The 11,153-nt window shown below is 31.0% G+C and overlaps 1 protein-coding gene across 22 annotated transcripts in view; it reads right to left on the bottom strand.

Moving 5' to 3' along the window:
• Nucleotides 1-1,612: 1,612 nt before the first annotated feature.
• Nucleotides 1,613-11,153, bottom strand: part of Liprin-alpha (PTPRF interacting protein alpha) — a 28,256-nt gene continuing 18,715 nt past the window's right edge. For 8 of the 22 annotated variants that reach the window (XM_089071823.1, XM_089071822.1, XM_089071845.1 and 5 more), the window contains 16 exons: nt 10,400-10,687; nt 10,166-10,309; nt 8,834-8,993; nt 8,318-8,676; nt 7,982-8,224; nt 7,606-7,800; nt 7,409-7,501; nt 7,139-7,299; nt 6,776-6,823; nt 5,108-5,363; nt 4,603-4,748; nt 3,783-4,013; nt 3,343-3,606; nt 3,043-3,199; nt 2,851-2,967; nt 1,613-2,750 (listed from right to left, as the gene is read on the bottom strand). In XM_089071823.1, the coding sequence (XP_088927949.1) occupies nt 2,661-2,750; nt 2,851-2,967; nt 3,043-3,199; nt 3,343-3,606; nt 3,783-4,013; nt 4,603-4,748; nt 5,108-5,363; nt 6,776-6,823; nt 7,139-7,299; nt 7,409-7,501; nt 7,606-7,800; nt 7,982-8,224; nt 8,318-8,676; nt 8,834-8,993; nt 10,166-10,309; nt 10,400-10,687 (2,952 nt within the window). In that variant the 3' untranslated portion in view covers nt 1,613-2,660. The remainder of the gene's footprint in view (nt 2,751-2,850; nt 2,968-3,042; nt 3,200-3,342; nt 3,607-3,782; nt 4,014-4,602; nt 4,749-5,107; nt 5,364-6,775; nt 6,824-7,138; nt 7,300-7,408; nt 7,502-7,605; nt 7,801-7,981; nt 8,225-8,317; nt 8,677-8,833; nt 8,994-10,165; nt 10,310-10,399; nt 10,688-11,153) is intronic. The other 14 variants (XM_089071829.1, XM_089071838.1, XM_089071839.1 and 11 more) reach the window with 14 other exon arrangements.

Raw genomic sequence — 11,153 nt, 5'->3', positions numbered from 1 at the left:
AACATCAACAACAATGATTGCTCAAGTATCAACAACATTAACAACATCTGTATTTATAACTTATCGTCATTATTGTAATTGTCTTTCTTCTTTTTTTTATCTTGATCAATTTGTTTATTACAATCACCATCAATATCTCAGTCTTTCGCCACACCTTCAGCTTCATATGATGTCTGTATAATTGGCAATAATAATTACCATTGCGCGATCATTGTCTTCAGCAACATTATTTTTACATAGTCTTAATTGTCGCTATGGTTAATTCTTTCTCCACACAATTCTTCATACAATTCTTTTGTTGCGATTACGGTACGTTGCATTATTTCGCTACCGACCTCGTCTATTAACTATGTACGCAACATAAAAGCAATAATATCTATCATATGGATATTCATCATTGTTTATGAGAATATCCAATCCAGTAATCACTATGAACAATACGTAAAATTGGTCGGTAGCCCATTTATAAAATTATAATTTATGTCGCCTAATTTTATAACACATTTACTAACACACATCGTATAACCGCACTTGCAAATATTTTGCAGTATAAAATATCCGTTTTTAATATTTTAGTAAATAAGAAAAAGCGAGCTCCAATTGTGCCTAAGCACGATCACTTTGCTCGCGTATAATTACGCAGTTGTATTACGCAGTATTGCGCGCCGGTATGTGTAGCCTAGAAATATTCAAAATGCATTAAAGTAAAGGAAACCGGACACTATGGAATTCTGTTTGTGAAAAAAATGACCGGTAATTTTTGTGCATAACTTTCTTAGCTCATGACTATAGATAGATATACTATAGACACAGAAACATAGCAGCTTTTATATACATTTTTATACAGGATATCCTATACATAAGATGATCTAAATATGTAAATTTTATGTAAAATTCTACATAAAATTATAAATAAAAAATTATAAGGAAAAAAAATGTTCATAATATTACATAATACATAATATTTTTGTAATATTTTGATTAGAATTTAATACTTTATATACAGAATGAATAGAATCTTGATCAATTTGTTTATCATAATCACCATCAATGTCTCAATCTTCCGCCACACTATTCCCTATTTTTCCATAAATGCAATATTTTAATGTACAATTGTAATTTTTACAATTGTATCTGTTTTATATTCTTTTTAAAAGAGAAAGTCTGACCAGAAGAGACAAATGACCAATTTTGGCCATAAATGAACATCTTTAAAATCTACGCAATTATCATCTTGAAAATCCATTCATACCTTCATGAAAAAAAACTATTTACCCAAGAAATATGTGTGTGTGTGTGTGTGTGTGTGTGTGTGTGTGTGTGTGTGTGTGTGTGTGTGTGTGTGTACATACATACAAACACAGGGTGAATCATTTTAAGTAACACATTGATCTTTTTTTTTTTAAAACAAGGCTTCGAAAAATGTTTTGTATAAAAGTTTTATGATTTCAAGAGTGAGTAAAATAATTTCATTGATTTAACCTTGGGTGTTAAAGGTTCTCAATTGTCTTTAATATTTTTATAAATATCAATAATCTTAAAATCTCTGAAATTTCGAAAAACTAGATTCTTCTCAATCAGGATATGAATCTTTATAAAACATAAATATCCGTTTTCATCAAATATATTTTCATATTATAAAAAAATAAGAGAAACCAAAAAAGAAAATAAGACAGATTTAGAAACATTTAATAATCACTATACGAGAAAATATATTGATATAAGTGAAAACAATTTGAGTTAAAATTTATTCTATATAGAAAACATTCAGCTTATCTTTAGCTTTTTAAAATAAATTATTGTTACTTGTATTTAGATAGATGTTAAGGTAAATTCAATATTAGATAGCAAAATTTATTTTATCATATCTACCTAAGTTAAACAAAAAGAAATGACGAAAGAAATTTTATACAAAAAAATTTACTTTATCCCTCTTACTTACTTTTCAATTTATTTTATAGATTTATTTTTTCTGTCATATTATCAATTATAGGACACCTTGTATACGTACAGTTTCCTTAAAAGCAATGATATCATAGACTCCTATTTTTTTCACTTTTTTGTGCGGTACAAAATATTAACTTACCCTTAAATATTTATTGAACATTATAAGTACACATTATCGTACCGACGGATATATTCTACTACGCGACGTCATAATACTGAGATTTATCTTTATAAACAAATGAAGCTAACTCAGAGAGAATTATTGTCGTAATCGTCTGCAATTGATATCTCGTGCTTTTAAGGAGAGTGTTATTATATATCGTCATGTCTCTCTAGTAGTACAATCCAACGCGATTGTCTGCTACATTTCAATATCTATAATATGAAAATCGGTTGGAATAACTATCTTCCCTCTTCATCAACGTATATAATGCATGTAGCGCATCAATTTATACGTATGCGGCATAAAAATCGATCAGATGGATCCTTAAGTATCGAATGTATCGTGTAAGCTTATGTCTTAACAGCTTATGTCAAAACACACCTCGATATTACCAAATGTCACATTTGTCATAATATGAAGATACTCCTAGCGTGATACTTAAAGCTCTTACAACTTTTACAACACACTTGCGCATAGATAGTAGCAATAGCTGGGGTTTGGACTAGACATGATGCGGTTGAATATGAGGCAGCCGACTTGATGAGATGGATCAGGATTTCATGCTACTATTCTCGTCTAGACGCCTTTCTGTTGCCATCGCCAACAGATTAGAAAATTCCATTTCTAACACTTGTCTTGCCTGTGAAAATAATACGACGTTTATTTATATTTTTGCAAGTTCCTATTAGAAATACAAATTAAACACGATGTAAAACTCCGCAGACGTCTGCCACGTTTACCTGTGTATTCTGTGTAGGAATTTGTAAAGTTAGCGCAAAACTATTCGCATCGAAACTTTCATCTAGGGCTATGAGCGCACCGTGCACGCCTGATTCCAAGAGATTATTTCCATATTCCTGTGGATATTATAAATGGTATGTAAATTTCTTCTGCAATCAATTATAATTGAACGTTCAAGAATACTTATCTACCTTCAAACCAATCGATTGTACCCATCTTATGACACGATCATTACTCCACACAAGTACATCTATATTGGCACCTTCTGCCATTCGTCTTCTCTCCTCTAATTGCTGTCTATCGTAATTTAGTCGTTTTAAGCAAGAAATGCCATACTGTAAGCTTGTTCTAAAATAATAACATTGCATTAATAACATTGTAACATAATTATAATGAAAATATGTTAATTATGTGATGATATATTAATAATATAAATAGGAAATTTAAATAATTCGGTGAGTGTCAAAATATCAACATTGTCCTTTTCTTACCTATGGAAGCTATCAACCATTCTTAGTTGACCACGAAGATCTTTCTTCGTAAGATGATCGAGCATTCTAGCATCAACAAGGCACTCCATAAAAGTGGACCGGTACTGAGGTAGTCCAAGACTCGGTAACCAGACATTACCTATCCACTCGTGATTCATATCACCAAATGCTAATGTTGTGCGAGAAGTTTTTGGCGCTGACGGGCTCGTAAGTGATACCATCTCCTGAATGGCTAATCTTAGCTTTAATCGATGCAAAGGATTGCTGCCACAAAAATAGAGAATTACTGTCATGATTGTAATTGTTATAACAAATTTTAAAATTATATGGTAAAATTACAACGTAATTTTTATATTTCACATGTTGCACAATCAATAAACATTAAAAATAATATTATTTTTTGGAAATACATAGTTTTAATATAATATTTTGCAGCATACCTAATACCAATTTCTCGTTGAATTTCAGTATCGCTGAGAGCACTCATGATAGCACCGCTTTTGACATTTGCTCGGCAAGCAGCGACATACCATGTCGGCATGCCCACCCAAAGCTCTAACCAAGCAACTACCGTTGGTCCATTCCACAGAGCGAAGGGCGTCCCGGCTTTCATCGCTTCCGCCAAAAGCTCGTGCCGTGAGGAGTCCAACATACTACCAAACATGCTTGGACTAAAATATTAAATATATATAGAAGATCGCAGTAATGATAAATTATTTATCTTTGTGCAATCTGAACATAATTTCATGTATAGACATATTATTATTTTATTATAATATTTGGACAATAACTACTCGTATATTTAAGATATCCTCTAACATAATAACATTAGCTTGAGATCTAATAAAAAATTCTGAGTAAAAAGTGAGTGAAGTTTCAATAAATGTTCTCTTATAAAAAACTGTTTAAAAATTTTGTTTATCATGCCTTTTAATTAAAAAGTTAAGAAAATTGTAATAGACAAAACTAAATATTTTTTACTTATAACAATAATCACGTATTATAAAAGTTACTAAAAAGGTCATACAAAATCATACAAAAGATGTTCGAAACCTTTGTTAAAAGTATTTTCACATTACCTTGTTATTATCAAGTTAATAATATATAATTTTACATATGCACGTATAAATTAAAATTGTTTAAAATAATTACAATTACTTGTTGTGATGCAATATAGATTCCGGTATAAGAAGCTTAATGAAATTCATGGTAATTATTAAAAACTAAAGTAGAAAAATATTATAATTTTTATGCAAATACCTCTTCTTTTTCCTTCGATCAAAATCACTTTTGCTTCCGAGCGTACCAGCTACACATACACTATCCCCATAATCAGGATCAGCTGGTGTACTTGCGCCTCCCATTCCTGGAACATCTCCTGGCATTGGTGTATCTTTCCCTTTGATCTAAGTATAATAAAAAGATAAAAGATAAGATTATCGAACACACAAAACGTAACCATTTTAGTCAATTTTCTTTTCTTTATAAATTTCATATTCAAAGTATAAGAATTAACTGTAAATTTTTCTACTGGAATAATACAGTAAATTATATATTAAAATTTTACATATTTTTCATGTGATGTACATACATTTTCAAACTTTTTTTTTAACCAATTAAAATAATAATTAATTTATTTATCACAGATTAGTTACAAGATAATTAAATAATGCCCAAATATCTTCTTGAGGAGAGTATGCTCTCGTGAAATCTTATAAATTTTTATATTTAAGTGAATAAAAGAAAGAGAAGAAAAATTTTTCACCTTCTCCTTTTTGCTGAAAAATCTACCAAGACTGCTTTTAATGCCTTTCTTCTTTTGAGCAGCTGCAACTGCAGCTGCCGTAGCCGGACTCATGGTTGATTGCATGTGAAGATGTGACGTTGATAATTGTCCAATGGGCAGTCCAACGTTGGAGAAATTATTCTTGTGCAGACTGTCCTGGCTGCTGTGGCGTGAGGACAATGGGGAAGGGGGAGTTCCAGAATTGAGTGCGCCGTTGTTATGCTGCCCATGCCTGCTGCATGGAGCGCTAAATCTAGTTTCTATTTCTACTCTAATAGATACTACTACATTTTAGCCTACATAAAAGAATATCTTTTTTTTTCATATCTCATTTTTTCCATTATATTAAACATTTATGCTTTCATTTATGCTATTCTACCTCATCATTCCAACATTATATCCTTTGTATATCATTTTATATGATTTAGTAATTAACTTATAATAAGTTCTTAAAAAAGATATCTGTTCTTGCAAATCTCTTCTGTAAGTGCAGTTTTTCATATTTCTTATATTAAATCGAATACAGAAGACATCTTTTTTCATATTTATATATATAAAACTTATTTTAACAAATATTTCTTTAATATGTCAGATTCTTCAGATTTATTTAAAAAAATAATCGATGCTAAGCTAATCAAAGAATTTCTTATTCAAAGGACAGTTGATTTTGAGACACATCTTGCATTATTACTTTTAAGTTTAAAATCACAACTTGTACAAAGAGGAGCTTTCTTTCTTTCTCAATTATACTGTGTTCAAAAGAAGAAATTTACAGACTCAAGCGAATTGTGATACAATTATGCATGATACTTTAGCATGATACTTTAGCATAATACATATACATATGCGTAATAATGTTCGATTTTAAATAGCGTACTTAATAGCAAAAAATAAATAAATTAGCATTATTAAAGTAATATTAATAAGATAAACGTAAGCATGTCATAATACATAAATCATGAAATAATTAACAAACGAAAATGCATGAAAGGAATTCTACAATTTTATATTCTCTTTGGAAGAAAACATTCTATACACTTTCTTCTTTTTATGACAAATAATTCGGTAACATTCGTACTTGTATAAAAACAATAATAAAAACTACACCTATCCTGCATTACATATTTGTTAGATATGAAAATTGGAAAATATTGCTGATTACTTTTTGGGATTATTATAAAGACAAGCGAATTACAAAAATAACCTTATACGCGACACGGATTTGCGCATTTCATGCATTGAATCCAATTCTCTCGATTTCATAAATTCCTTCTGCTTAAGACGGCGATGTCTATCATGAATTGGATAGGCTCGAATGTACGGGTGTGAGAACAAGCTAATATCAATCTGTCCCGGAATTTTCGGGAGTCTTTCGGAACCATTGGGCGCTTCTGTGCCACTGTGCTCGAGAATTGATACTGCGGGCATATAAGTGACACTTTGCACGCTACTTTCATTCTTTACATTTCTGAAAAAGATGTCTAAATAAATGATGTAGTTGCCTGAACGATAAACCAATTACCATCAACATGACCTGGGCTGACTTGAAAGTCACTCATCTCATGCCCACAAGAGCCATTCAAATGTGTCGTGCACAACGGCATATAATAATGCGATTTACATGCAGTATTAGTATCTTTAATTAACCTGTGTGTGGGGAAACCACTGCTCGGAAATCCACTCTGTCCGGTACGTCTGATAGCATAAACAATGAAAAGTACGAACTTAAAAGATAATAGTAAACTCTGGCTAATCTCATCTCCACACATACAATATATAATCAAGGTTTCCCCACATTAAACTCGTATATCCTAGAATGATTTTTGTACATACGATTGCAGAATATATTTCTCTTCTTCTTTTTTTTAGAGATGTGATTGCCAAAGTATAGAAAATAATTTACGTTGTAAATATCATATCAAAAGAATATATACGAACAGTGTAATATAAAAGCTGAATTGATTTTGGAGAATCAAAATTTCCCTTCCAATTAAAAAATTAAAAATATACCTTCTAAGTTCTTCCTGACTATGAGCCAATGCTTGAACGACTCGTTCCAACCTTAAGGACCTGGCTGTTAAAGGAGACGCCGCATCGCTACCACCGCTTCCTGCACCGCCAGTGCTATCTCTTTCACTAACTGAATGCAATTCTTCCCCAGACAACTGCAACTGTCACGTAAACGAAAAACGTTATTCAAAATTATATAGTTTTATTCTAAATCTTATTTAACACAAATTGCTTTCATTTCATGATAACTAAATTAAATTGCTAATTAACCTGGCTAGCAGGAAGAGATTCTGATAATTGGCCCGGACTAGCTAAAGAAGCAGCGTATTGATGTAAATGCGCCGGAGACATTGACGCAGGTGCCTACGTGAAAAAAAAATATATAAAAATATATTATAAGCAACGTGATCGATTTGCTTATATTCTAATCAATCTAATATAATTAATAACATAATTATTGCATTTACGTGATTACTAACGGTGTGGTACTTATGCAAATAATCCCTGTTTGGACTATGGTGAGATTTTGGTGTGGATCGTCCGCTCAGTGGTGGTGATGCTCGTTCGAGGCTTCGGCCCCTCGCTAACAGATTCATGTGCTCGAGGCTGCCAACACGAGACTCCAATTCTTCCGCACGCGCTTCCGTACTTTGTTTTTCTTCCTGCAAAATCCTCTCTTTTCAGTCACTCAGAATTTAAAAACAATCGATATTTCAATCAATTGAATTTAAAAATAAATAAATATCACAAATTATTTCTCAGATCTGCAACACTCTCTGTTTCATTTTATATCAACATTTTATTTTATACGATCAGATTTACATGTCAAGTAACATCAATTACCTGAATTAATCTAATTTCTTTATTAATAGCATCTAATTGTTCTTGCAGCATCAATGCTAACGTTTGGGCATCTGTATGCCCTGTAGGGCTAATTACATCTGCTGTACAACTAAAAATACTTTCATTATCCCCATCGCCTTCTGCGTCACTCGAAACATCAAATGCTTGTTGAACGTTAGCAAGCACATGTGCTTGTTGCAGTTTTTCCCATTCCTGTTCCGCCAAAGTCCGTGCAACGTAATTCTGAAATATCAACATTTGCATTATATTTACATTTATATTTAGATATGCAATTGTGACAAATACTTTTTTTTTATAATGTTAACAAAACAATACCTTTGATGTATCATCTTCCATAGACCGTTTACCTCCTCTTCTCGGCAATGAGTGTGTGTCGAAACTGCTGTGACTTGCGCTTCTCGAGAAGGAGCCTGGATCCACAGCGTTTGGCGACAAACTTCTCGTTAATGCGTCTGTTTGTTGAATATTAAATGCGATCTCCTGCTGAAGCATCTGCCTTTTAACATTGTCAATTTCCAAACGTGCTTTGCCCAATTCCTTAACAATGTCAGCCTTTTCGTTTTGTAGATCTTCCGCCACTTTTCTCGTTTTCTCGAGTTCCTGAGTGAGCGCGTTCTTTTCTTCTAATGCATGCATTCGTTCTTTCAAATGCACTTGCAATCTTTCATTGGATTCTAAATAAAAATTTAATCTAACTTAATTCCTCTTATATATAAAACTGTTAATATTTATTTGTAGTATTTGTATTAAACTGTTAAATATACAGTTAGTTAATAGGCAAATATAATTATAAAACAAACAAATATAGAAAAAATATTGTATTGAAATTACCAGACAAAAGTTTATCGACGGTTGCACTAAGGCGTGTGTTATGCTCCTCATTCATTTTTAGCCGTTGATTAACGCGCATCACTTCTGCATTTTTTTCCTCTAATTGTGCTTCCAGTCTTTGTATCCTATCTTCCGCGCTACCATGCCTCTCCTGAGCCTGCTTAAATGTTTTACATAATTAAATTATTTATTATACAAGATTTATTTATAATATTATTATTAATATTAATTAATATTATTATATTATATTAATATTATATTATTATATTATATTAATATTATAATATTATTATTAATATTATTATTAATATTAATATTATTATATTATTTATTTATAATATTATCAACTTTCGTGATAATATATTTAATTTAATTAATGTAAAAATGTTATTTTACAAAAATGTTATTTTACTGTTTTTCATTATTTTAATAAATTTCGACTTGATGTTAATGATGTCAATTCTCGTGATTGGAATAAAGGATGATCATGTCAAAATATAATTCAGGGCAAATGATGAATATATAACTTATCGTATATTCTTTTTTCATATATAATAATTATATAATTATTCTAATATTCTTATATGATCTAAATGACACTCTATAATAAAAATAGCACGAAAATAAAAATGTGTTATACCCATATGAGCAAAAAGAAAAATAGAAAAAAAGAGAGAATATATTATATATTATAAACATTCAAAAAGTGACACACTATTCATAAACTATAAATCACGATATTTGAAACATATCCGTCATTTACAGAATTTACTATATGTAGTAGATTTGTACAGACCAGGTTGGCTTCCACTATTCATGCTGCATTGTATCAGTTTGCAAATCATATAAGATAGGATATAATCAATTTTCAAAATTATGTAAAGAAATCATATAACTAAACATTCTTGATGCAAGTAAATTTGCATTGCAAAATTTGTAAATTCAGCGTAAGTAGTTATATTCAGCGATTTGTGTGTTTCAGCGTAAGTGTTGCAAAGATACACACTGCAGTGCATAGAAACACTTGATTTGTATATGTATATGTATATGTATGTATATATATATATATATATATATATATATATATATATATATATATACTAAAATGCTATTATGTTATGTATCATACATATAGTAGTATAGAGAACATGGAGCAGCAAATTATTATTGTTTGATGAAATTAACTGAAATGTAATAAGAATACTTTGCGGCGATAATGCATGTTAAAAAAGATAAGCTCTCTAGACACAAATCGTATCTCGGGAACGTTAAAGTGCAGAGGAATAAAAAAAGGGAGCTGATGATGTGACATGATATGATTCCCCTGCGTACCTGGTTGGGCCTCCTCACCTGCGTCAGAGCCTCCATCCTCTGCTTCAATTGTTCTTCCATCTCTGGTAACTTAGCATACTGAGCTAGTTTCTGTTCCGCGAGTTCTAATTTCTCTTGTATAGCCGCAATTTTTTCCTCTTGAAGCTTCAGTAATGTATATTCGATTAATGATAAAACAGTGACTGTGTTATACTATAATGGAGAAAGAGAAGTTAAAATTAACATATAAATTACCTTTAATTGAGCTTTTTTATGCTGCAATTCCTGCTCCAGCTTCTCATTGAGGTCATGAAGACTAGTAGACTCCCGTTGAGCATTGAGGTATCGTTTTTCTAGAGTCGCTATTCGCTCCTCTTGGTCCTCTTTTTGCGCTGCGTTTTCTCGCAAGTCTCTCTGTAGTTTAATGCCTGCCTCTTGTGCCTTCAGAAGATCTTTCTGTGTTTTAGATAGCGTTTCCTCTAACTCGGCAACACGTCCGCTTAGTTCCGCTACTCGCCGTTGCCACGTACTTAATTCTGAACTCTAAAATAATATTTACAATATTTTATATCGATTATATCATTCATCGGATTATATCAGTCATCATTCAAGCTACTTGTGTAATATAGAAACTGGGAAATGTGAACGTTATGTAACTCAAATATGCAAAATATACTTTATGATGAAATTTTACGATAATTATCCTATATATGATGCTAAGACTAATTCAAGAAAATTGTTATATATTATTATTGTATTCATAAATTTCGTTTTTAATGTGTTATTGTGTATTTGCTACATTAAGGGAATGGTTAAGCTTCTTAGGGTAAAAATATCGACTCGAGTAAAATTCATTCTTATAATCACTAATCATGCGATTACAAAACGTTTAACATGAATAGTTATTACTCATTCCACATCATGCCATAGGCACCACTGAAAATATTATATATATATATATATATATATATATATATATTATATATACAAAAAGATAGTCCGTACAGAC

The sequence above is a fragment of the Pogonomyrmex barbatus genome, unplaced genomic scaffold, assembly GCF_055798465.1.
Source record: "Pogonomyrmex barbatus isolate J1 unplaced genomic scaffold, ASM5579846v1 scaffold12, whole genome shotgun sequence".
Classification (NCBI taxonomy): domain Eukaryota; kingdom Metazoa; phylum Arthropoda; class Insecta; order Hymenoptera; family Formicidae; genus Pogonomyrmex; species Pogonomyrmex barbatus.
Note: the sequence above shows the minus strand (reverse complement) of the source record. Positions and strands in the feature narration are given on the sequence as shown.